This window comes from Physella acuta, unplaced genomic scaffold (assembly GCF_028476545.2).
Source record: "Physella acuta isolate Inbredline_101_S28 unplaced genomic scaffold, ASM2847654v3 ptg000405l, whole genome shotgun sequence".
Lineage (NCBI taxonomy): Eukaryota > Metazoa > Mollusca > Gastropoda > Physidae > Physella > Physella acuta.
In genome coordinates, this window is record NW_026731924.1 from 448,686 (window position 1) to 475,739 (window position 27,054).

General features: G+C 45.9%; 1 protein-coding gene across 10 annotated transcripts in view; it reads right to left on the reverse strand.

The window, feature by feature from the left end:
* Positions 1–22,741, reverse strand: part of LOC131942397 (potassium channel subfamily T member 1) — a 63,499-nt gene extending 40,758 nt beyond the window's left edge. For 2 of the 10 annotated variants that reach the window (XM_059302235.1, XM_059302233.1), the window contains exons 1-3: positions 22,327–22,740; positions 19,576–20,062; positions 14,783–14,857 (exon numbers count right to left, since the gene is read on the reverse strand). In XM_059302235.1, coding sequence (XP_059158218.1) covers positions 14,783–14,857; positions 19,576–19,802 — 302 coding nt within the window. In that variant the 5' untranslated portion in view covers positions 19,803–20,062; positions 22,327–22,740. Of the gene's footprint in view, positions 1–13,049; positions 13,288–14,782; positions 14,858–16,233; positions 16,470–19,575; positions 20,063–22,326 lie in introns of those variants that run through there. The other 8 variants (XM_059302243.1, XM_059302238.1, XM_059302234.1 and 5 more) reach the window with 7 other exon arrangements.
* Between the last annotated feature and the right edge of the window lie 4,313 nt (positions 22,742–27,054).

Consider the following 27,054-nt stretch of genomic DNA (forward strand, 5'->3'; position numbering starts at 1 on the left):
CCACATCAGTCAGTCACCACATCAGTCAGTCACCACATCAGTCAGTCACCACATCAGTCAGTCACCACATCAGTCAGTCACCACATCAGTCAGTCACCACATCAGTCAGTCACCACATCAGTCAGTCACCACATCAGTCAGTCACCACATCAGTCAGTCACCACATCAGTCAGTCACCACATCAGTCAGTCACCACATCAGTCAGTCACCACATCAGTCAGTCACCACATCAGTCAGTCACCACATCAGTCAGTCACCACATCAGTCAGTCACCACATCAGTCAGTCACCACATCAGTCAGTCACCACATCAGTCAGTCACCACATCAGTCAGTCACCACATCAGTCAGTCACCACATCAGTCACCACATCAGTCAGTCACCACATCAGTCAGTCACCACATCAGTCACCACATCAGTCAGTCACCACATCAGTCAGTCACCACATCAGTCAGTCACCACATCAGTCAGTCACCACATCAGTCAGTCACCACATCAGTCAGTCACCACATCAGTCAGTCACCACATCAGTCACCACATCAGTCAGTCACCACATCAGTCAGTCACCACATCAGTCAGTCACCACATCAGTCAGTCACCACATCAGTCAGTCACCACATCAGTCAGTCACCACATCAGTCAGTCACCACATCAGTCAGTCACCACATCAGTCAGTCACCACATCAGTCAGTCACCACATCAGTCAGTCACCACATCAGTCAGTCACCACATCAGTCAGTCACCACATCAGTCAGTCACCACATCAGTCAGTCAGTCACCACCACATCAGTCACCACATCAGTCACCACATCAGTCAGTCACCACATCAGTCACCACATCAGTCAGTCACCACATCAGTCAGTCACCACATCAGTCAGTCACCACATCAGTCAGTCACCACATCAGTCAGTCACCACATCAGTCAGTCACCACATCAGTCAGTCACCACATCAGTCAGTCACCACATCAGTCAGTCACCACATCAGTCAGTCACCACATCAGTCAGTCACCACATCAGTCAGTCACCACATCAGTCAGTCACCACATCAGTCAGTCACCACATCAGTCAGTCACCACATCAGTCAGTCACCACATCAGTCAGTCACCACATCAGTCAGTCACCACATCAGTCAGTCACCACATCAGTCAGTCACCACATCAGTCAGTCACCACATCAGTCAGTCACCACATCAGTCAGTCACCACATCAGTCAGTCACCACATCAGTCAGTCACCACATCAGTCAGTCACCACATCAGTCACCACATCAGTCAGTCACCACATCAGTCAGTCACCACATCAGTCAGTCACCACATCAGTCAGTCACCACATCAGTCAGTCACCACATCAGTCACCACATCAGTCAGTCACCACATCAGTCAGTCACCACATCAGTCAGTCACCACATCAGTCAGTCACCACATCAGTCAGTCACCACATCAGTCAGTCACCACATCAGTCAGTCACCACATCAGTCAGTCACCACATCAGTCAGTCACCACATCAGTCAGTCACCACATCAGTCAGTCACCACATCAGTCAGTCACCACCACATCAGTCAGTCACCACATCAGTCAGTCACCACAATAGTCAGTCACCACAGTCACCACATCAGTCAGTCACCACATCAGTCAGTCACCACATCAGTCACCACACCAGTCAGTCAACACATCAGTCAGTCACCACATCAGTCAGTCACCACATCAGTCAGTCACCATCACATAAAAAACGAGTCTACTTACTGGTCTAAAACAGAATAAAACTTGTTATTTGAGGGTCTTAAAATAAAACTTGTCATTAAAAAGTTCTTAAATCACGTGACAGGTGACTTGAGGAAGTTGTCGCAGTTTCTCGTGTGGTTGACGGGGACGGAAATCTTGGGGGGGGGGGGGGGGGGGGGAGAACAGGAAGTACCGGTACAGACTTTGTGTTTTGATAGGTTGGACTTGGTCGGTTTAAACCACCTCGGCTATAAGCGCCATCATTAAGTCATTACTATAATAATTCAACTGATGCGAGAGTGTAACTAGCATGATCTAGTGACCACTAGTGACCAGCCTCAACCAGAGGCTACAACACTGTCATTCAGAGGCGTAGCGACCCTTCCCGGCGCCAGGGGACAAACTTTCAATTTGGCGCCCCCCTCGGGAGCAAATTTTCAATTTGTACCCCCCCCCCCCCCCACCCCCCTCAAACTTTCGATTTGCAACCCCCCCCCCAAACTGCAAAAATGCAGCTAAAATTTTAATTTGTTTTTACAACCCATTTTGGCGCCCCCTAAGGTCGGCGCCCGGCGACATTTTTAGTGCCAATCGTTTTTCTAATTTCTAACGAACGAAATTTGGGTTTTATTTTATTTCTTTGGTGATTTTAAAATCTTATATTTCTAATTTTTACTTTCTCGTATATACGTAGTATAGAGAAAGTATTGTAATCGTGCAAAAAAAAAAATCCAGATTTTTACAAATCTCGACGTTTTACACCTCACTGATACGGAAAAACATAATTTTGCAATCTTGTCCGTATGTCTGTGTGTGTGTGTCTGTGTGTGTGTCTGTGTGTCCGTGTGTAAACACGATAACTTGAGTACCGTTACAGCTAGGTTGATGAAATTTCATATATAAGTATTATATCAAAATCGTAGATCCGTATCAACTTTTGAGCGATTTCCGACAACCGGAAGTGGTACTTTTTCTACTTTGAATTTTTCAAAAGCCTATAACTTGAGTACTATTTCAGATAGATAAATGAAATTTCACATGTAAGTAAAAGATCTAATTCTCTACCTTCTGTTAAATTTTGAGTAAATTCCGTTGACCGGAAGTAGTAATTTACGCTACTTACGATTTCTCAAAAAACTAATTTAAATTTATTAAGTACTAATACTATTGCGCACTATTATACACACCTTTATTAGGCGTTCGCTTGGTGCGCAATTGTTTTTTACTGAGATTCTATTCTATTTTTAAAAGTTTCAGTATTTAAAATGGATTAAAAATCATAACTATATCCCCAGTTACCATCCCCTGTTGTTTTATATAAGAATATTCGAGAAAGTTTAGGGGAGATCACTACCGACTTATTTAATTATTTATTTTACGTGTGATTCGCCCAACTTTTTTTTCCAGATTCTAAACTCAGTTCGATGATAAATAATTTTTTATCTGAAATATCTCCCAGCCGGCCACATTTAATGTCATCGTCTGCTGGCCTGTGGTGGGCATCAGACGGACCCAGACAGTCTGAGACGTGAGTAAAATGTCCTCAGACCCCAGGTAACAACCTTTGAGAGTCGCTGTGAGACACGAGCTGAAAGAGAGCCATCACCGGACGAGAATCAAGCGAGGGCGTTCAATGACAGGCTGAGTGTGATGGATGCACGTGGTTTGATTAGATGCGAAGGTCAGTGTAAACACCGGGAAGGCCAGCGGGAGAATGACGAGCAGATCTCACATAGCCCCGGCAATCAGACGACAATGTTGTTCAACGCCAGACATTGACAGGAGAAATAGCAAGATGGCGTCACTTCCGCCGGGGTAATCGGGCAATATTTTAAAGTAATTGACATGCGCGAGGAAAGGTGAATGTTAGATGAGCTACGCATGGCGCACAGAACCGGGTAAAGGGCTCGGATCCGGCATTATGTAAATAGCTTATGAATAATACAATCTTAGGGGCCGCTGCCCGTTATTTGAAGATATCAGGGATGGGGTGGTGGGGGTGGGATGGTGGGGTTGGGGAGTCTGGGCAGATTGGTGTAGTCGAATGTGACTCAAATTTAAGAATTCGCTGGTCTGCTAATTGGTTTTGTTTGAATTAATGCATATTTCTACACGAGTGTATTCTACCTAGTGCTCAGTCAAAGAATTGTTTTTAAAACAAGGTTCACTTATTCACAAATAAAAATCAAACAAAACACGGAGGGGGGGGGGAGGCTTCTAAGTTTATCGGTCTAAATAAAACGAATAAATTGAGGTAATCAACCTATAATCTACATTTTACACGCTTATGGTTTACAAATAGTTTAGTACGGAATCATATAAATTATTCATTAGGCCATCTGTATTTTATAAGACTTTTTGATGTTAGGTTGGCCATAAGTAGTGTAGTTGGCCATCTGTATATTATGAGATCATTTGATGTTAAGTTGGCCATCACTAGCTTCACTTCCAAACAATTTTGTAGTAGCTTAGGCCTGAGTTAAACGGCTACAAACGAAAACCCAGAAATGATCAAACACATAAACGGCTCTTGAGATAAGTTATGTTTATTAACTGCCTTCAACTGCTGGAGTGTCTGGTTTTAATGTTTGGGTGGGGGAGGGTTGAGGGAGAGGTGGGGAAGGGTGGGGGAGGGGAGGGGTGAATGAGGAGAGTGGGGAGTGATGGTGGGGGCGGAAGATATACACAGCAGCTGTTTGAAAGTTTTAAGTGTGGAAAGTTTACTTTCACCAAAATTCAAAGTAAAATAAATTGAACGGGTTCTTTCCGGTGGAATCTGAACGTACTCGTCAGCTGAGAACATGTTCCAACAAGTATTTGGCCACTCACCTACACAGATTCACTCAGGGCCACGACACCCACACACTAGCGAGACACCAACAAAACACCCAGACACCGCCACGACACCCACACACCACCTAGAGACCCAAACACCAACAAAAAGTTTTAAAACTCGCCAACACAAACTCTCGACATTCCGGTCAGCAGTCAGAAGCTCTACTATTCGACAATGCAATTTAAATCTAATACAAACCACCTAAACAATTAAATCTAATACAAACCAACTAAACAATTCAATCTAATACAAACCACCTAAACAATTCAATCTAATACAAACCACCTAAACAATTAAATCTAATACAAACCACCTAAACAATTAAATCTAATACAAACCACCTAAACAAATCTAATACAAACCACCTAAACAATTCAATCTAATACAAACCACCTAAATAATTAAATCTAATACAAACCACCTAAACAATTCAATCTAATACAAACCACCTAAACAAATCTAATACAAACCACCTAAACAATTATATTTAATACAAACCACCTAAACAATTCAATCTAATACAAACCAACTAAACAATTCAATCTAATACAAACCACCTAAACAATTCAATCTAATACAAACCACCTAAACAATTAAATCTAATACAAACCAACTAAACAATTCAATCTAATACAAACCAACTAAACAATTCAATCTAATACAAACCACCTAAACAATTAAATCTAATACAAACCAACTAAACAATTCAATCTAATACAAACCAACTAAACAATTCAATCTAATACAAACCACCTAAACAATTCAATCTAATACAAACCACCTAAACAATTAAATCTAATACAAACCAACTAAACAATTCAATCTAATACAAACCAACTAAACAATTCAATCTAATACAAACCACCTAAACTGTCTTTAAGAAAAGATGACCGTAAATCCTAACCGATTAGGAGAATTCCAACCAATCATGAACACCCTGTTTGTGAAAACATCTCACACACCACACCACACCACACAAACACACACACACACACACAGGTGAAAATGTCGCAAAAAATGTCTGGTAACTAATTACGAAATGACACAGCCGACTCTAATGAGCTGATTTTGGAAATTTAAGTCGTTAACGTCTGTTGGTGCTCATGGCAGACGATTAGCTCAGACTCTGTGGGGGGGGGGGGGGGAAGGGGGGGGGGGGGCAGCCGGCTTTCATACCTGGCCCGGCACTCATACCTGGTCCTGGTCCGCCTCGCAGGCTAAATGTTAGGATACTCATGGTAAAAAGGTGACTTACAGGTAACAAGGTGACTTACAGGTAACAAGGTGACTTAAAGGTAACAAGGTGACTTACAGGTAACAGGGTGACTTACAGGTAACAGGGTGACTTACAGGTAACAGGGTGACTTACAGGCAACAAGGTGACTTACAGGTAACAAGGTGACTTACAGGTAACAAGGTGACTTACAGGTAACAAGGTAACTAACAGGTAACAGGGTGAATTACAGGTAACAGGGTGACTTACAGGTAACAGGGTGACTTACGGGTAACAGGGTGACTTACGGGTAACAGGGTGACTTACAGGTAACAGGGTGACTTACAGGTAACAAGGTGACTTACAGGTAACAAGGTAACTAACAGGTAACAGGGTGAATTACTGGTAACAGGGTGAATTACAGGTAACAAGGTGACTTACAGGTAACAGGGTGACTTACAGGTAACAAGGTGACTTACAGGTAACAAGGTGACTTACAGGTAACAAGGTGACTTACAGGTAACAAGGTAACTAACAGATAACAGGGTGAATTACAGGTAACAGGGTGAATTACAGGTAACAGGGTGAATTACAGGTAACAGGGTGACTTACAGGTAACAATGTGACTTTAAGGTAACAGGGTGACTTTAAGGTAACAAAAAGGAGGGTGGGGCGGTTGCTGCTACCTGAGGTGGGGTGGGGTGGTTGCTGCTACCAGAGATGGCTACGAGTGGGTGAGTGGCTACCTGCTGCATACGTCATTAAAAACCTGCCACGTGTTCGCTTAAATTGTTAGCAGACGACAATGTTGTTTGATCCGCTTGTGATCGGCCGGCACCAGACGGACCAATTAGGCGAGTCACTTCCGGTGCACATCGTAAGGAACGTCTGAGTTTATACACAATCGATGACGTCTGCTGCAAGTCTGCTTCACGTGCAGGTCTGCAGGGGGCGCTGGTGCTGTGATATTCACAGGGTAAACTTTCACAGGGTAAACTTTCACAGGGTAAACTTTCACAGGGTAAACTTTCACAGGGTAAACTTTCACAGGGTAAACTTTCACAGGGTAAACTTTCACAGGGAAAACTTTCACAGGGTAAACTTTCACAGGGTAAACTTTCACAGGGTAAACTTTCACAGGGTAAACTTTCACAGGGTAAACTTTCACAGGGTAAACTTTCACAGGGTAAACTTTCACAGGGTAAACTTTCACAGGGTAAACTTTCACAGGGTAAACTTTCACTTTCACAGGGAAAAACTTTCACAGGGAAAAACGTTCACTTTCACAGGGAAAAACGTTCACTTTCACAGGGAAAAACTTTCACTTTCACAGGGAAAAACTTTCACTTTCACAGGGAAAAACTTTCACAGGGTAAACTTTCACAGGGTAAACTTTCACAGGGTAAACTTTCACAGGGTAAACTTTCACAGGGTAAACTTTCACAGGGAAAACTTTCACAGGGAAAACTTTCACAGGGAAAACTTTCACAGGGAAAACTTTCACAGGGAAAACTTTCACAGGGTAAACTTTCACAGGGTAAACTTTCACAGGGTAAACTTTCACAGGGTAAACTTTCACAGGGAAAAACTTTCACTTTCTATGGGAAAAACTTTCACAGGGAAAAACGTTCACTTTCACAGGATAAACTTTCACTTTCACAGGGAAAAACTTTCACTTTCACAGGGAAAAACTTTCACTTTCACAGGGAAAAACTTTCACTTTCACAGGGAAAAACTTTCACAGGGTAAACTTTCACAGGGTAAACTTTCACAGGGTAAACTTTCACAGGGTAAACTTTCACAGGGTAAACTTTCACAGGGTAAACTTTCACAGGGTAAACTTTCACAGGGAAAACTTTCACAGGGAAAACTTTCACAGGGAAAACTTTCACAGGGAAAACTTTCACAGGGTAAACTTTCACAGGGTAAACTTTCACAGGGTAAACTTTCACAGGGAAAAACTTTCACTTTCTATGGGAAAAACTTTCACAGGGAAAAACGTTCACTTTCACAGGATAAACTTTCACTTTCACAGGGAAAAACTTTCTTCTTCTTCTTCTTCTTCGTTCTTAATTATTAGTGTTGAAGGGGATCGAGATTTATCTGCCAGTGGGTTTGAACTCGAGACTTTGTTTGAATTTCTCAACCATGAGCTTTTTGCCGACTCGAACACGCCTTCAACACAATTAAGCGTTACGTGTCAACTGGTTATGCGCCATTTAGGCCATTGACTCCGATTTCAGCCTGCTTTTCTTTTTGGATTTGCTTCCATAGCCTTTGTCCAACCAAGAACAAACTACAAGGCAGCAGTTGTTTAATTTTGGAGTTGTCTCTCCTAGAAGAGTGGCTGTCCCCAGCTAACGAGCCTCATCTGCCCGAGGGTTCGAACTCGAGACTTTTCGGTTTAGCAACCATGAGCTTTTACCGACTCGACCACGCCGACCCCTGAAAAACTTTCACTTTCACAGGGAAAAACTTTCACTTTCACAGGGTAAACTTTCACTTTCACAGGGAAAACTTTCACATTCAAAGGGAAAACGTTCCCACAATAAATGTAACAGAGTGTAAATAAATTGATTTACGATTATGACGGGATCAGTTGTTGCCGTGTACATGCGAATACAATTTACGGGGGTGGGGGGGGGGGGGGATAAAACGAATCTGGTTTTGTTGTGTGAGTGGCTGATACAGTGTGTCAAAACGATGTATGGCAGTCTTACAGTAATGCGATAGACTGACAGAAGTCTTACAGTAATGCGGTAGACTGACAGAAGTCTTACAGTAATGCGGTAGACTGACAGAAGTCTTACAGTAATGCGATAGATTGACAGAAGTCTTACGGTATTGACTGTCTCGCCAATTGTGTACCGTGTCAATAAAGTCGGGTGCTCCAAACTATTTTTAGAAAGCTATGTGTAATCCCAGTAGGTCAGCATGACCCGCAATAAAACTAATCTCAAACAACAGCTTCCAGTTTTATGTACACAAACAATTAACAGAAGAATGGAAGGGGAGGTAAGCGAGGTCATGGGGGCGGCATAACGCTTAAGTTAAGCCTCTTCTATGTTAAAAACTGAATTCTTTGAAATGTAAAGGCTAAGCCCCCCCCCCTCACTTATCCCACACATCTACCATATAATCACATGTGACACAACAGCCATTTTTTCAATGCCCCCCCCCCCTTCACACAGTTAATCATCCACTGGTTCACTACCTTCAACGTACCCGCCTCTCCCATCAAAATATAAACCACAAAGCTAATTAAGCGCTTCAATTAACGAGACAATGATCATAACGGATGCTCGTAAGTGGTACAAACGCGGCAGTTAATTAGGTTAAACCACATAGCTCAGTTGAAATAAAAATAGTTTCACCGCTTGTTACAAGGGGAGTGTCATTGGGTCAAAACGTTTTCATATGTGTTCAAGCTTTTGTCTCGACAGTTTAGGGATAGATCCTTTTCGTAGACAGGATAGAGTGATGACGTCATAACAATGACGTCGTCGTTACTGTGACATTACAACACGGTGACGTCACAGAACGGTGACGTCACAGAACAGTGACGTTACTACACAAAACGCTGTACAGGCTAGACCGACAAGGTTCAAAAGAATATTTTTAAATGACAAAGATAGAAACACGGCTTGTATGTGATTTTTTATGTGATTTGTTATGTGATTTGTTATGTGATTTGTTATGTGATTTGTTATGTGATTTGTTATGTGATTTGCTATGTGATTTGCTATGTGATTTGTTATGTGATTTGCTATGTGATTTGTTATGTGATTTGTTATGTGATTTGTTATGTGATTTTTTATGTGATTTGTTAGATAGAACAAGTTTCGATGGTGACACGGGCTCGTAGGGTTCGGGTTGTGGTGTCAGGTAGAGGGGGGTTGGGGGTGTCAGGTAGAGGGGGGCTGGGGGTGTCAGGTAGAGGGGGGCTGGGGGTGTCAGGTAGAGGGGGGCTGGGGGTGTCAGGTAGAGGGGGGCTGGGGGTGTCAGGTAGAGGGGGGCTGGGGGTGTCAGGTAGAGGGGGGCTGGGGGTGTCAGGTAGAGGGGGGCTGGGGGTGTCAGGTAGAGGGGGGCTGGGGGTGTCAGGTAGAGGGGGGCTGGCGGTGTCAGGTAGAGGGGGGCTGGGGGTGTCAGGTAGAGGGGGGCTGGGGGTGTCAGGTAGAGGGGGGCTGGGGGTGTCAGGTAGAGGGGGGCTGGCGGTGTCAGGTAGAGGGGGGCTGGCGGTGTCAGGTAGAGGGGGGCTGGCGGTGTCAGGTAGAGGGGGGCTGGCGGTGTCAGGTAGAGGGGGGCTGGGGGTGTCAGGTAGAGGGGGGGGGGGGCTGGGGGTGTCAGGTAGAGGGGGGCTGGGGGTGTCAGGTAGAGGGGGGGGGGGCTGGGGGTGTCAGGTAGAGGGGGGCTGGCGGTGTCAGGTAGAGGGGGGCTGGCGGTGTCAGGTAGAGGGGGGTGTCAGGTAGAGGGGGGCTGGGGGTGTCAGGTAGAGGGGGGCTGGCGGTGTCAGGTAGAGGGGGGCTGGGGGTGTCAGGTAGAGGGGGGCTGGGGGTGTCAGGTAGAGGGGGGTGTCAGGTAGAGGGGGGCTGGCGGTGTCAGGTAGAGGGGGGCTGGCGGTGTCAGGTAGAGGGGGGCTGGCGGTGTCAGGTAGAGGGGGGCTGGGGGTGTCAGGTAGAGGGGGGCTGGGGGTGTCAGGTAGAGGGGGGCTGGCGGTGTCAGGTAGAGGGGGCTGGTGGTGTCAGGTAGAGGGGGGCTGGGGGTGTCAGGTAGAGGGGGGCTGGCGGTGTCAGGTAGAGGGGGGCTGGCGGTGTCAGGTAGAGGGGGGGGCTGGCGGTGTCAGGTAGAGGGGGGCTGGTGGTGTCAGGTAGAGGGGGGCTGGTGGTGTCAGGTAGAGGGGGGCTGGCGGTGTCAGGTAGAGGGGGGCTGGCGGTGTCAGGTAGAGGGGGGCTGGCGGTGTCAGGTAGAGGGGGGCTGGGGGTGTCAGGTAGAGGGGGGCTGGGGGTGTCAGGTAGAGGGGGGCTGGTGGTGTCAGGTAGAGGGGGGCTGGTGGTGTCAGGTAGAGGGGGGCTGGTGGTGTCAGGTAGAGGGGGGGGCTGGTGGTGTCACGTAGAGGGGGGTGTCAGGTAGAGGGGGCTGGTGGTGTCAGGTAGAGGGGGGCTGGGGGTGTCAGGTAGAGGGGGGTGTCAGGTAGAGGGGGGCTGGCGGTGTCAGGTAGAGGGGGGGCTGGCGGTGTCAGGTAGAGGGGGGCTGGGTGTGTCAGGTAGAGGGGGGGGGGGGGCTGGGGGTGTCAGGTAGAGGGGGGGGGGGCTGGGGGTGTCAGGTAGAGGGGGGCTGGCGGTGTCAGGTAGAGGGGGGCTGGGGGTGTCAGGTAGAGGGGGGCTGGCGGTGTCAGGTAGAGGGGGCTGGTGGTGTCAGGTAGAGGGGGGCTGGCGGTGTCAGGTAGAGGGGGGCTGGCGGTGTCAGGTAGAGGGGGGCTGTGGGTGTCAGGTAGAGGGGGGGCTGTGGGTGTCAGGTAGAGGGGGGCTGGTGGTGTCAGGTAGAGGGGGGGGCTGTGGGTGTCAGGTAGAGGGGGGGGGGGCTGTGGGTGTCAGGTAGAGGGGGGCTGTGGGTGTCAGGTAGAGGGGGGCTGGGTGTGTCAGGTAGAGGGGGGCTGGCGGTGTCAGGTAGAGGGGGGCTGGCGGTGTCAGGTAGAGGGGGGCTGGGTGTGTCAGGTAGAGGGGGGCTGGGGGTGTCAGGTAGAGGGGGGGGCTGGGGGTGTCAGGTAGAGGGGGGCTGGGGGTGTCAGGTAGACGGGGGCTGGGGGTGTCAGGTAGAGGGGGGCTGGCGGTGTCAGGTAGAGGGGGGTGTCAGGTAGAGGGGGGTGTCAGGTAGAGGGGGGCTGGTGGTGGGTGGTTCACAGCAGGAGACATGCACGTGCACCACAAGACTCCAGTTTTTCTGATCTTATCACGTTCAACAGGATGCCCCCACCTCTACCCCCACCTCCTACCTCCCCTGCGCACGTCGTGATTTCTGTGAATCTAATTTTGTTACGTCCCATTCCAGCAACCCCTGACCTCCCCTGATAAAGTTTTGGTAAAACGGGGGGGGGGGGGTATGGGAGGTGTTGAGACATTGCAGGGCTTTGATTCACACAACCAGAAGATAGTGCCTCTGGTTTTAACTGGTTTTCTCGATAGTGTCTAGTGTGTCTGTGTGTAGATGAAAGTGTGTGTGTGTTGACGAGTGTTTGCTAGAAAAAGAAATTAACTTGTAAACGGAAACCCAGCGACAAAATATTTTAATTTCAGAGGAAAAAATAAATGGAAAGCTGACCACCGCTGGAAAAGTCTGATGGTACATTAGGACTTGGTGACCACAGCTGGTCAATAACCTTTCATTAAAGCTCCAGACTTCGTGATGAACTTAAAAATAAATTTAAAATAGTTTGAGGCGACGTAGCCTACTAAAACAACCAAAGACTAATCCATAGTGCATACGTTAACGTCTGCCAAATCTTAGCCAACGGCTTTGGTCAGATTACTGGCTGACGTTATCTGACATCACGCTTTCAGCAGACGACCGAATGATTGATTCCGACAAGAAATATCTACGCCCAGATCTACGCGGAAAATCGGTCCGAAATAAATCGCATTAGACTGGCATTTACATAAATTAGCGTGTCGTCACTCAATCACTGGGTACAAAAGTGAAGGTGTGTAGCACTCGACCATCTCGGGGTGTGTAGCACTCGACTAGCTAGATTTCTTACACTGTCACACAGATCCAGCTGGTTTGTTACTTATAGTGTACTACTATTGTTTGTCACCCTAGTTTTATTGTCATCGCAGAATATAGATATAGGTTTTTTAAATGCCTTACAAATTGTGAGTAAATGTAAAGCAGGTCTTAATTCAGTCACCAATCAAAGTAGTCCTCGTTTTAAAACTATTTTCACTATTTACCAACAATAAATTGGATGGGGAAAAGCATAGGACAACTTCTCAATGACACTATTTAGACTTTAGAGATATCAGTAACGATCTAGATTTTCTAGATCTAGCATGAATCTTTACTTATAGGCAATCACTGGCTATGTCTAGTGTAGTGGCTATCCGTTTCACATTTAGATTTAAAGTAGTGTAGCACATAGTTTATTGTAGTAAGTTAACCATCACTAACCATAACTGGAGGATTCTCCTACCTGTCCACAACTGTATCTTACCAATTACTAATTACATTTTTTTAAAAATGACACCAGAAAACTCCCCGCTACATCACTGCGCCAACCTGAACTTACGTCATGAAACTTTTAATCCGTTATATACATCCAAATAATCCGGAAATAATTAGAAACCTCAGCGAGTGATCACCTCTAGCAGACGACACAGAAAAATTTCTCCACCTCTAGCAGACCACACAGAAAAAATCCTCCACCAAAAACGGTGACCTAGGACATCCCAGAAACCGACGACACGCAGCAATGATTCACTCAGTCTCGCTCAGTCCTACAGTACACACTAGTACACAACTAGCACGTTTGTACACTACAGTACACGGTACACATTCCAGTGACATACGGAGACAAACGTGACGCTTGCCGCGGTGGTTTCCTGTTTGGTGAGGGGCGGGGTGAGGTGGGGGGCCAGACTGACCAATCCCCTCACTCGTTAGAAACCATTGAATCGAGACGGTGTTTACAAATATCAAAGTCGTCTGGCAGTTGTCTACTAGTCTGAAACAGTGTCGTGAAAATATCTACCTAGATCTGCCTAGATCTCATTTAATCTCGCACATTAAAAAACTAACATTGATCAATTTTAGAAAAGTTAAAACTTGTTTACAAGGACCAATGAAACGATCTCGTGAAAAGTTAGAGAGGGTATCCTGCGCCACGAGTTGGGTTTGAACTTCCCTCGTAGTTTATAGCAACACGGGGGAGGGAGGGGGGGTCCAGAGCGAAGTGTGAGAATTATTTTTTTAGTTGGTTAACATTAAGGGGAGGGTTAACTGGGTCGTGAGAGAAAGGGGCGGGGCTACAGTCAGCTGAGAGCGTAAATAGGTCGTCACTGTTACGTCAGAAAACTGGTTGATATGGAGGGGGGAGGGGGATTTACGAGGCCGAAGAGTTGTAGTCACAAGTGTGAAAACTGACGCGTGTTTGGACATCCTGACACACTGGACCAATCACACAGTGTGTTACACACGGGGCCAGGCAAACACCCCCACCCCACATTTCACCTTTCTCACTTCCGCCCAGAAAAAAACAACTTAACAACCCCCCCCCCCCATCTGCCTCTGCACATTTGTAGTTTTTAAAAAAAAACGTTAAACCGTTAAACCGTTAAACCAATTACCCTCTGTCCCTATCTTCATGGGGAAATTAAACACCCCTTGGTTCACCAAAGTGTTACTACACTGTAAGTTAGTGCTACACGTAAACATGTGTTGGCTTCATTGGTCAAACATTACCCAACAATAAAATGGTTTCATTTCTACAGGTCGTGCTATAGACCAACTCCACTTGACCAGTCTGATTTGGCTGGACACAGTCCTCAAGTTTCCCGTCCGGGATCCGAACCCGTGCTAGTAGAGTTGTTCACATTGTGATACTCTGCTCACCAGACCCTGGACTAGATCTAGTGGTACAATCTTCGTGGGGTCAGATTCGTGACCATTGAGGATTTAGATGTTGGCCACAAGGCATGTGTCCACAATCATTGGTCACTGCTTGTCAGTTATCCACAATCATTGATCACTGTTTGTCAGTTATCCACAATCATTGGTCACTGTTTGTCAGTTATCCACAATCATTGGTCACTGTTTGTCAGTTATCCACAATCATTGGTCAGTTCTATTTTTATGTGACCACAATCGTTGGTCAGTATTTGTCACGTGTCCGCAAACTTTGGTCAGTACTGACCACTGACCTTGGCACGCCAAATACCCCCCCCCCAGTATACTGTATGCCGAGTCGGTGTTTCCGTCTTTGGTCACGTGAGCTGGTGTTACTATAAATAGCCGTGCACTCACCTCCCGTCCGATTGTGTAGTGACCTTGGCGTGGATGGACGAGAGCCTGTCCTTCTCTTCCTGGGTCAGGACGTACCTGTAGGTCAAGGTCACATTGTTACCAAGGTCAAAGTTGAAACACATGTCTTATATAACATGCATGACTGAATCAAAGCAACAATAAGTGTGAAAGTTAGTTACTCGTCATTTTGGTAGGAAATCTTGTGTTGGTGCTGTCAGTATTAGAGAAATATTTGATTTATTTGTGTATGTGTGTGTGTGTGTGTGTGTGTGTGTGTGTGTGTGTGTGTGTGTGTGTGTGTGTGTGTGTGTGTGTGTGTGTGTGTGTGTGTGTGTGTGTGTGTGTGTGTGTGTGTGTGTGTGTGTGTGTGTGTGTGTGTGTGTGTGTGTGTGAATGTATGACAAGCCTTAACTGTGACAACGCATGACATGGAGGTGGGGGGGGCGTTGAAATGTTGACTCACTTTAGTTTATCTTGACAGTTTTTTGTCAACTTTATCTGGACAGCTTTAGGTCAACTTTTTTTGGATAGTTTTAGGTCAACTGTATAGGCATTTATATGCCAAAAATTTATCCCTTCATGCCAAAATTTATCGGGTAAAAACTGTATTTGACCAGCAAATTTTATAACAACATGGAGCATTTTATCCACCACACAGAGCTTATCTGATCTATTAATAACCAGCTGGGCAGAGAATCAGGTTTATGTTAAGTAAAAACCAACGTCACGCTAAATATACGTCGAGTTACTGCTCTTAGAACTAGACCAAATACCAGCAAAATGTAATGTTTATTTTAAATCAAATCCAATGCTTATGTTTATGTTCAGTTTAAATAACATGGGACGGGTGTGGGGGGGGGGGGGGGGGAGAACGGGTTGGGGGGGGGGGGGAGTAGCCGGACGGCCTGGGAATGTTTACATAACTGCGGAACACAGAAACCTTTCACGCGAGCGAGAGCAAGGGGCGGGAACTCCGGGATTCAAGGGGAAACAACTGGATTAAAACTTGACAGACAATGGGTTATCTGTGTCTGGGCTTAAGTTTACTGTAGTTAGGTATTTCAGTGTAATTAATTATTTTCCCGTACCCCCTCCCCCCCTCCCCCGACTACAGTATATGAGAATCTCATCACGTTATAAACAAACTAAATTAAAATAAAAATTTCTGAATGCTGTACCGGAGCTAGTACACAATGGCGACAAAAATGTGCAATAAATGTGCTTTAAATGTGCTTTAAAATAATTTAAATGTACTATAAAATGCTTTAAATGTGCTATAAAAATGCTTTGAAAGTGTGTTAAATGTGCTATAAAAATGCTATATAAGTGTTTATAGTATAGCAGTGCTACAAAGTACCATAACCCAGTTTAGCCAATGCTAGTAACAGTTCTGACAGAGTTATCCTAATGGTTCTTTTACTTCAGTCACTTACGTATGAAGTCATACTTACATGCTTCTTACATGGTCCACATGAATTCAGAAAGTCACTTGTATAAGTCAACAGCAAAAGTCAACTACACCAGTCACAATGACAACTACCACAATCACTAAAGTCAACTAGTCACATAAGTCTACATCAGGCAACTACGCCAGTCAATTCACTCAGTCACATCAGTCATCTCCATCAGTCACATAAGTCATCCCATGAATCCATCGCACCAAACTAAATATCCGGATGTTGTTGACCGCGGTAAGAAATGTCACGACCAGAAGACTAGCGAGGTAGACACCCACCACACACCACCACACACCACACCACCACACACTACTCGCACGGCGTGTGGCTTGTTGAAATCACAACCACACCGCCATGTCAGGTGACGTCACCACCGTGAGCGTTGTCCCGCCGAGAGAGTTTCGTCCCTTGGTCCAATTCCTGCCGCACCGTCAGACTTAAGACACGAGATGTCTCGGCCACTCAAAAATGTCTCGGCCACTCAAAAATGTCTTGGCCACTCAAAAATGTCTTGGCCACTCAAAAATGTCTCGGCCACTCAAAAATGTCTTGGCCACTCAAAAATGTCTTGGCCACTCAAAAATGTCTCGGCCACTCAAAAATGTCTTGGCCACTCAAAAATGTCTTGGCCACTCAAAAATGTCTTAGCCACTCAAAAATGTCTCGGCCACTCAAAAATGTCTTGGCCACTCAAAAATGTCTCGGCCACTCAAAAATGTCTTGGCCACTCAAAAATGTCTCGGCCACTCAAAAATGTCTTGGCCACTTAAAAATGTCTCGGCCACTCAAAAATGTTTTGGCCACTTAAAAATGTCTTGGCTTCTCAAAAATCTGTCGGCAGTTAAAAAATCTGTCTACATCTTCAGCAAGGCTGACCATTGACACAAGGTTTCTTGTGATTGGGACCAAACACCGCGAGATGGTCTCACTCAACAGACAAACAGTTACAAATCTTAAAATCTTCCGGGCAAGGAAATCAGGTAAAGGGGGATAACACATTTAATTCCTAGTTTACACTTGTTACCTCCCTTATCTAAATACATGCTAGACATACGCAGTATATTTGTTAGAAACCTCAAGTATGCATCAACAGCATTTTGGGTGGGGGGAATAGGGAGAGGATAGACGGGTCGAGGGTCGAGGGGGGTCTAGTACTAAGAACGGGAACAGGGCATTACCCCCCCCTTCCGTCAATTATCCTCCCGGCCGGACATCCCCCGTCATTACCCCCCTGAGTAATTACCCCCTGTCAATTACCCCCCCCCCCCCCCCCGCAGGACATTACCCCCACGGTCATAGCTTAATGTTCGGCTAGCGTTAGAGCTAGGGTTTGAGTTTGGGCTAGGTCTAGGTCTAGGGTTAACGCTAGGGTTAGGGCTAGGGCTAGGGTTAGGGTTAGTTTTAGGATCAGGGATAGGCTGAAATCAATGTCTAAAGTTGGATTTGTAAATTTGTTTTGCGGTGAGGTGAATTATTAGGTTTTTCGTGTTTGTCTTAATGTTAGGATTAAGGTTATATATTGGTAAAGAGTTGGAGTTGGAATCAGAATTCTTTCTTGGTAGATGGGGGGGGGGGGGGGAGAATTCCCCAGGGTGGTAATTGACAGGGGGGTAATTGCTCCTGGAAGTAAATACGGGGGGGGGGGGGAATGTTCAGGGGGGTAATGTCCTGTAGCCACTGAGAACAGGTTAAAAAATTGTAAGAACTATAAAAATATACCCAGCTCAGCCCCTTGTGTGCTACTGGTCGCATTAAAGTTTACCTTAGTCTATCTAAGTCTTGGAGAACTTTTTTTCCAAACTTTTTGTTTGATAATTATACTGACACACTGTCATAAGAAATCATATTAGAATTATATTATGTTTGTTTTTTTATCTAAATGTGGAAGTTCTATTTTCTATATTTTCTATAAAATAACATACATACAAAGTTTAATACTGCAAAAAAAAATCCAGTTAATAGTAAAGAGAAATTTTAGAATACCCCCCCCCCCTTCGTACCTGAACCCCAAATTTTTAAAAATATATATAACTATTTTAAAGTAAACTGTTTCCACCCCACCCCTAGTTATGTGCAGGTTAAGTGGGTGACCCCCACCCACCCCTAGATATGTGTCTGTTGTATGGGTGCCCCTAGACAGAGCCGTCATTTGATATCCACCCCCCCCCCCCACCCAGGTAAATAAACATGTATTTCACATGTCTGACCCCTGACCCCTGACCCCCATATCTCAAGTACCCTGGCCTGGTTAGGGGACAGGTAAACTGGGCCGGTAAGAAAAAGTGGTTGAGATCTTAATGCTTGACTTGTTGAATAATGTAGGTCACAGCTGCGGTTTTTTAAAAGTCTGTCGCCAACAGTTCTAGAATCCTAAAGTCTGACGCCTGACGCCAACAGTTCTGGAATCCTAAAGTCTAACACCTGTCGCCAACAGTTCTAGAATCCTAAAGTCTGACGCCTGACGCCAACAGTTCTGGAATCCTAAAGTCTGACGCCTGACGCCAACAGTTCTGGAATCCTAAAGTCTGACGCCTGACGCCAACAGTTCTAGAATCCTAAAGTCTGACGCCAACAGTTCTAGAATCCTAAAGTCTGACGCCAACAGTTCTAGAATCCTAAAGTCTGACGCCAACAGTTCTAGAATCCTAAAGTCTGACACCTGTCGCCAACAGTTCTAGAATCCTCAAGTCTAACACCTGTCGTCAACAGTTCTAGAATCCTAAAGTCTAACACCTGTCGTCAACAGTTCTAGAATCCTAAAGTCTGACACCTGTCGCCAACAGTTCTGGAATCCTAAAGTCTGACGCCTGACGCCAACAGTTCTAGAATCCTAAAGTCTGACGCCAACAGTTCTAGAATCCTAAAGTCTGACGCCTGACGCCAACAGTTCTAGAATCCTAGAGTTGTGAGATCAAGTTTTGGGGAACTTGATATTCTGCTAGTTTGGTTTTCTTTTGATTTTAAAATTACGATCATGCAATTTGTGGAGGGGTGGGGGGTGTCATTGCATATCTGACTGTACCCTGGTCAACTGGACTTTGATAGCCCTATGCTTCAGCACGAGGGAGGGGGGGGGGCAGAATATGAGGAGACAGGAATATGAGAGGTATGGGCGCTAAGGGAGTATATGGAGCTATGGGCGAGAGTCGGAAATTGTGGTGTATGGTGTCAGGGTGTGTGTGTCGGGGCGTGTGGTGTCGTAGTGTTATGTCGGGGTGTTATGTCGGGGTGTGTTATGTCGGGGTGTGTTATGTCGGGGTGTGGTGTTGGGGTCAATCTTCCAGCCCCCCCCCCCCCCCACTACCCCGCCCAGTACCTACCCCGCCCAATACCTACCCCGCACTGAAGCTGCCTATGGTGAAGATTGGTCGAGGCCGCGACTGCCAACGGTCGACGTAATCCTCCTCGTAGAAGTCGTCGTTGTCGAACATGGCTTCGATCATCGAGCTCTGGGAGGGGGAGGTGTGGATGCTGGAGTTGGTGTCTGACCAGATGTCCAGGAACTCCACCCTCGGCCCTCCCCTCTCCTCCTCCCCCTCCTGGTGGCGCCTGTGTGCCGCCATGGCTGGCTGACGTCACTCAGCTGGTCAAGTCGGTTGGCGTTTAGATCAAAGTTTTGGTTTCAGGAGGTCCACGGGCAAGACGCTGGTTCCGACATTGGTGGTCACCTGCCTGTGTCGTGGTCAACTTCCTGTGGACAACTTCCTGTGCCGTGGTCAACTTCCTGTGTCGTGGTCAACTTCCTGTGTCGTGGTCAACTTCCTGTGTCGTGGTCAACTTCCTGTGTCGTGGTCAACCTGCTATGGCTCTAGGGTTGACCAACCTGGATAAAAAAAAAATGGACTTGAAAACCTGCCATGTTGGGGAGGTTGTGTTGGGTGAGGTTGTGTTGGGTGAGGTTGTGTTGGGTGAGGTTGTGTTGGGTGAGGTTGAGTTGGGGGAGTTTGTGATGGGTGAGGTTGTGTTGGGGAGGTTGTGTTGGGGGAGTTTGTGATGGGTGAGGTTGTGTTGGGGGAGTTTGTGTTGGGGGAGTTTGTGATGGGTGAGGTTGTGTTGGGGGAGTTTGTGTTGGGGGAGTTTGTGATGGGTGAGGTTGTGTTGGGGGAGGTTGTGTTGGGGGAGTTTGTGATGGGTGAGGTTGTGTTGGGGGAGTTTGTGTTGGGGGAGTTTGTGATGGGTGAGGTTGTGTTGGGTGAGGTTGTGTTGGGTGAGGTTGTGTTGGGTGAGGTTGTGTTGGGTGAGGTTGAGTTGGGGGAGTTTGTGATGGGTGAGGTTGTGTTGGGTGAGGTTGTGTTGGGTGAGGTTGTGTTGGGTGAGGTTGAGTTGGGGGAGTTTGTGATGGGTGAGGTTGTGTTGGGGGAGGTTGTGTTGGGGGAGTTTGTGATGGGTGAGGTTGTGTTGGGGGAGTTTGTGTTGGGGGAGTTTGTGATGGGTGAGGTTGTGTTGGGGGAGGTTGTGTTGGGGGAGGTTGTGTTGGGGGAGTTTGTGATGGGTGAGGTTGTGTTGGGGGAGTTTGTGTTGGGGGAGTTTGTGATGGGTGAGGTTGTGTTGGGGGAGTTTGTGTTGGGGGAGTTTGTGATGGGTGAGGTTGTGTTGGGTGAGGTTGTGTTGGGTGAGGTTGTGTTGGGTGAGGTTGTGTTGGGTGAGGTTGAGTTGGGGGAGTTTGTGATGGGTGAGGTTGTGTTGGGTGAGGTTGTGTTGGGTGAGGTTGTGTTGGGGGAGTTTGTGATGGGTGAGGTTGTGTTGGGTGAGGTTGTGTTGGGTGAGGTTGAGTTGGGGGAGTTTGTGTTGGGTGAGGTTGTGTTGGGTGAGGTTGTGTTGGGTGAGGTTGAGTTGGGGGAGGTTGTGTTGGGGGAGGTTGTGTTGGGGAGGTTGTGTTGGGGAGGTTGTGTTGGGGGAGTTTGTGTTGGGTGAGGTTGTGTTGGGGGAGGTTGTGTTGGGGAGGTTGTGTTGGGGAGGTTGTGTTGGGGAGTTTTTGTTGGGGGAGTTTGTGTTGGGTGAGGTTTTGTTAAGGGAGGTTGTGTTGGGGAGGTTGTGTTGGGGAGGTTGTGTTGGGGGAGGTTGTGATGGGTGAGGTTGTGTTGGGTGAGGTTGTGTTGGGTGAGGTTGAGTTGGGGGAGTTTGTGATGGGTGAGGTTGTGTTGGGTGAGGTTGTGTTGGGGGAGGTTGAGTTGGGGGAGGTTGTGTTGGGGGAGGTTGTGTTGGGGAGGTTGTGTTGGGGGAGTTTGTGTTGGGTGAGGTTGTGTTGGGGGAGGTTGTGTTGGGGAGGTTGTGTTGGGGAGGTTGTGTTGGGGAGTTTTTGTTGGGGGAGTTTGTGTTGGGTGAGGTTTTGTTAAGGGAGGTTGTGTTGGGGAGGTTGTGTTGGGGAGGTTGTGTTGGGGGAGTTTGTGTTGGGGGAGGTTGTGTTGGGGAGGTTGTGTTGGGGAGGTTGTGTTGGGGAGTTTTTGTTTGTTGAAACCATCTTGTTAATTGTCTACGTTAAATCAAAACACATCAGAAGTCTTACAACTGCATGTGTATATGCACCTTTTACTTGAGTGATGTGTATATGCACCTTATACTTGAGTGATGTGAATATGCACCTTATACTTGTGTGAGGTGTATATGCACTGTATACTTAAGTGATGTGTATATGCACCTTATACTTGAGTGATGTGTATATCCACCTTTTACTTGAGTGATGTGTATATGCACCTTACAGGCTAATTGCAATTAAATCTAAAATCTAAGTTTGTAATAAAGTTTGTAAAAATGTATTTTGAAATTATGTATAACTCACATATATAAGTGTTGATGTTATAAAAGTATGATTGCTTACATGAATTGTATGGAAATACAAAACATATTTGGTCCTATGTGTAGTATATGTAATTGTAAAAATAACCACAAATGATTGTAGAACCATACACGTACATACACACGAATAGGCTTATATATACATACATATATAAATATATGTATTTATTTATTTATTTATAGGCATAGTCATACGAATTCGTATACTCGTACCAATGTACGCATACGTATATTCATATGTGTAGATATACTTTTATAATCAATAAAAGTTTGAAAGAAATGGAAACCTACCTAAAGAAAGAAAGAATATGCTGATATCTGTAACTCCTGTAGTAGCAAGTCTTAGTCCTGTGAGACTTGACACACTGATGTCAAGTAAGTCTTTGCCAAACGTTTCTGTGTCGTACTCTAAGGTCAAATTGTCTTTCCGCTCCAGTGAGCACACGATCACAAACTGGGTAGATTTGCACTCGGTCTATCTTCTTACTCGGGGTGTGCTTTCACTTTGGGTGTGTCTTATCTTGTGTGTCTGACACAGTGGAGCGTGTTGTGTGTCTGACACAGTGGCGTTTTGTGTGTCTGACACGGTGGGGCGTGTTGTGTGTCCCTTGGTGTGTCTATGTCGCTGGTGGATGTGTGTCTATCAGTGGACAAGACATAGTGTATGTGGTTATGTCATAGTATGTGCATGTATGTATGTATGGCGTCATGGAAATGTAGATCCCGAGCTAGGAAAGTCTCAGGTTTCGAATCTACGACCAAGTTTGTCTGACACAAGTCAGGCTACGAAACAAACCTCTAATGTATTCCATGTGAGCCACGTCATAGTGGGATATGTGGGTGATTGTGTTACTAGATATATGTGTGATATGTGGGTGATTGTGTTACTAGATATATGTGTGATATGTGGGTGATTGTGTTACTAGATATATGTGTGATATGTGGGTGTTTGTGTTACTAGATATATGTGTGTGGCGTGTGTGATGTGTTACTAGATATGTGTGTGATACGTGAGTGATGTGTTACTAGATGTATGTGTGTGATACGTGAGTGATGTGTTACTAGATGTATGTGTGTGATACGTGAGTGATGTGTTACTAGATGTATGTGTGTGATACGTGAGTGATGTGTTACTAGATGTATGTGTGTGATACGTGAGTGATGTGTTACTAGATGTATGTGTGTGGCGTGTGTGATGTGTTACAAGATGTATGTGTGGTGTGTGTAATGTGTTACTAGATGTATGTGTGGTGTGTGTGTGAGATGTGTTACAAGATGTATGTGTGTGATACGTGAGTGATGTGTTACTAGATGTATGTGTGTGATACGTGAGTGATGTGTTACTAGATGTATGTGTGTGGCGTGTGTGATGTGTTACAAGATGTATGTGTGGTGTGTGTAATGTGTTACTAGATGTATGTGTGGTGTGTGTGTGAGATGTGTTACAAGATGTATGTGTGGTGTGTGTGATGTGTTACCATGGGTGAGATACGGTTGTGTGTGGGGTTCTAAACACGTGTATGTGTTGTTTTACTTAAATTATGATAAGTAATATGTGTTGAGTATGTGTTGTGTGTGTGTGTAAGTGGCTGTGTATGTGTTGTGTGCCACAGCTTTGATGTGTCCTTACAATATGTCTAAAAGCCCCACCCCCTCCTTATGTGAAACCATATTGCTGTAACATCATATGAGTTGATGGTGTGTTGGTGTGTGGCTCAGTGATTTATTGGCGTCCAGTTTAATATCCTATTTGTTTGTATGTTATGTTATGATCCTATTTGTTTGTATGTTATGTTATGATCCTATTTGTTTGTATGTTATGTTATGATCCTATTTGTTTGTATGTTATGTTATGATCCTATTTGTTTGTATGTTATGTTATGATCCTATTTGTTTGTATGTTATGTTATGATCCTATTTGTTTGTATGTTATGTTATGATCCTATTTGTTTGTATGATATGTTATGATCCTATTTGTTTGTATGTTATGTTATGATCCTATTTGTTTGTATGTTATGTTATGATCCTATTTGTTTGTATGTTATGTTATGATCCTATTTGTTTGTATGTTATGTTATGATCCTATTTGTTTGTATGTTATGTTATGATCCTATTTGTTTGTATGATATGTTATGATCCTATTTGTTTGTATGTTATGTTATGATCCTATTTGTTTGTATGTTATGTTATGATCCTATTTGTTTGTATGTTATGTTATGATCCTATTTATTTGTATGATATGTTATGATCCTATTTGTTTGTATGTTATGTTATGATCCTATTTGTTTGTATGATATGTTATGATCCTATTTGTTTGTATGTTATGTTAATATCCTATGTGTTTGTATGTTATGTTATGATCCTATTTGTTTGTATGATATGTTATGATCCTATTTGTTTGTATGTTATGTTAATATCCTATTTGTTTGTATGTTATGTTATGATCCTATTTGTTTGTATGATATGTTATGATCCTATTTGTTTGTATGTTATGTTAATATCCTATTTGTTTGTATGTTATGTTATGATCCTATTTGTTTGTATGTTATGTTATGATCCTATTTGTGTGTATGTTATGTTATGATCCTATTTGTTTGTATGTTATGTTATGATCCTATTTGTTTGTATGATATGTTATGATCCTATTTGTTTGTATGTTATGTTAATATCCTATTTGTTTGTATGTTATGTTATGATCCTATTTGTTTGTATGATATGTTATGATCCTAATTGTAATCTGGGAAAAATAAATAGTTAAGTTAAGGTGAAGTAGATTATGACGTCATTACAGGAAATTGTGCTGACAGAGTATAACTTTAGTATGTGACGGTTCCCTAGGTCCTAACAACCCCCTACACCTACACCCCTACACCCCAACCTTACAACCCCAACCTTACAACCCCACCCCTACACCCCCACCCCACTCCTACACCCCCAAACCCATACACCACTACCTCACCCCTACACCCCCCCCTTGATCCCAAACGTTGGAAATGTTATGTTACGTCAAACCTGCCACTAACCGGTCAAACCCGGTCGATCAACCGGCTGCCGGTCTCGTGACGTCAATGCCCGTCACGGCTGTGGGTCAGTGGAGCAACTTTAGGAAACTCATCCAACCGTGGCAGGTCACGTGGTCGGCACCACCAGCAGACCCACCTGTCTATCTGCCGGCTTGTTGGGGGGGGGGGGAGATAGTGCGTGGGCGGCTCCTAGGTTTGGGTTACGATCCTGTAGAGTCAAGGTCACACAGAGCCACACAGAGCCACACGAGGGCCACACGAGGGCCACACGGGGCCACACAGAGCCACACAGGGCCACACGGGGCCACACGGGGCCACACAGAGCCACACAGAGCCACACAGAGCCACACGGGGCCACACAGAGCCACACAGGGCCACACGAGGGCCACACGAGGGCCACACGAGGGCCACACGGGGCCACACAGAGCCACACAGGGGCCACATAGAGCCACACAGAGCCACACAGAGCCACACAGGGCCACACAGGGGCCACACAGAGCCACACAGGGCCACACGAGGGACACACAAGGGACACACAGAGCCACACGAGGCCACACGGGGGCCACACAAGGGCCACACAGAGCCACACGAGGGACACAGGGGGCCACACAAGGGCCACACAGAGCCACACGAGGGCCACAGGGGGCCACACAAGGGCCACACAGAGCCACACGAGGGCCACAGGGGGCCACACGGGGGCCACACAGAGCCACACAGAGCCACACAGGGACACACGAGGGCCACACAGAGCCACACGGGGGCCACACAGAGCCACACAGAGCCACACAGGGACACACGAGGGCCACACAGAGCCACACGGGGGACACACAGAGCCACACGGGGGTCTATGTGCTGGTTTAGTTTACCCGAACTTTGGTCGAAATGTTTGGAGTTATCTTTATTGTTCTAGCCGAGTCGCGTGGCTGTGTTGTTGGTTGTCAACAACTTAAATAGTTGCACATGTGCAACACACTGTGTGTTACAGAGCACGGTTGAGTTGGGGGGGGGGGGGGGGTGGGCATTAATGGGAGCCGGCGCCCTTTACACATTATTTCTTTCAGACATCTCTTCCCCCATCCAGTCCTCAGGAAGCAGTTCCACGCTCCCCCACCCACCCCCCCCCCCCCTCGCACCCCATAAGAAACAGAAAAGTATTTTTAAAATATGTAGAAAATAAATACTTTAAAAATTGCCCCCCCCCCCAGGAGCTAAATGTTTGAAAGAAACCCTACCTTTACGGTTGGACGCTAGAGTCGGGCCCCTCAGGTTTCAGAGAACATGGCCCACCTTTGTGTTGGTGTCCACTGATGGTTTATGTCGACCAAAAGCACGTGAAGTTTACCTTCATGTTCTAGAAGCTTCTCAGAGCAGGTCTCAAGGTCAAGGCAGGCGTCAGTAAGGTACGATGACGTCATACGTCACGCAAGCAATTCCAAGAAAAAAAAAACTCCACTGACGTATGTCAGCTGTCCGCCATTAGCTGTCCTGATGTATGACTGATGTATGACAGGATGTATCACAACCAACAGGAGCCACACTTTGACAGTCAGGTCACGCATGACTGACCGACCGGCGTTATCTAATCTGGGAACTGGGTCAATTAGGCCGGCTCTACGCCTAATTGAGCAAGCGTCCATTGAAAGCTGACGTCACCAAACACGCAGTAGGCTGGTTACACTTTTGGTTGACGTCTGTCCAGGTTTGACGAGTCACGTGACCTGCTCCACTGGACCGTTACTTCAGTCTACAGTCACACACTGGCGCTGTCATCTGTGACGTCACGAGATGGTGGCTGAGACAGAGGGAGGTCGGAAATATTCGGGGGAGGTCGGAAATATTCAAGGGTCGGAAATATTCGGGGGAGGTCGGAAATATTCAAGGGTCGGAAATATTCAAGGGTCGGAAAGATTCAAGGGTCGGAAATATTCAAGGGTCGGAAATATTCGAGTTTAGAGGAAGTAAGGGGACTGAGATCCAATTCAACAGCAATCTTGTT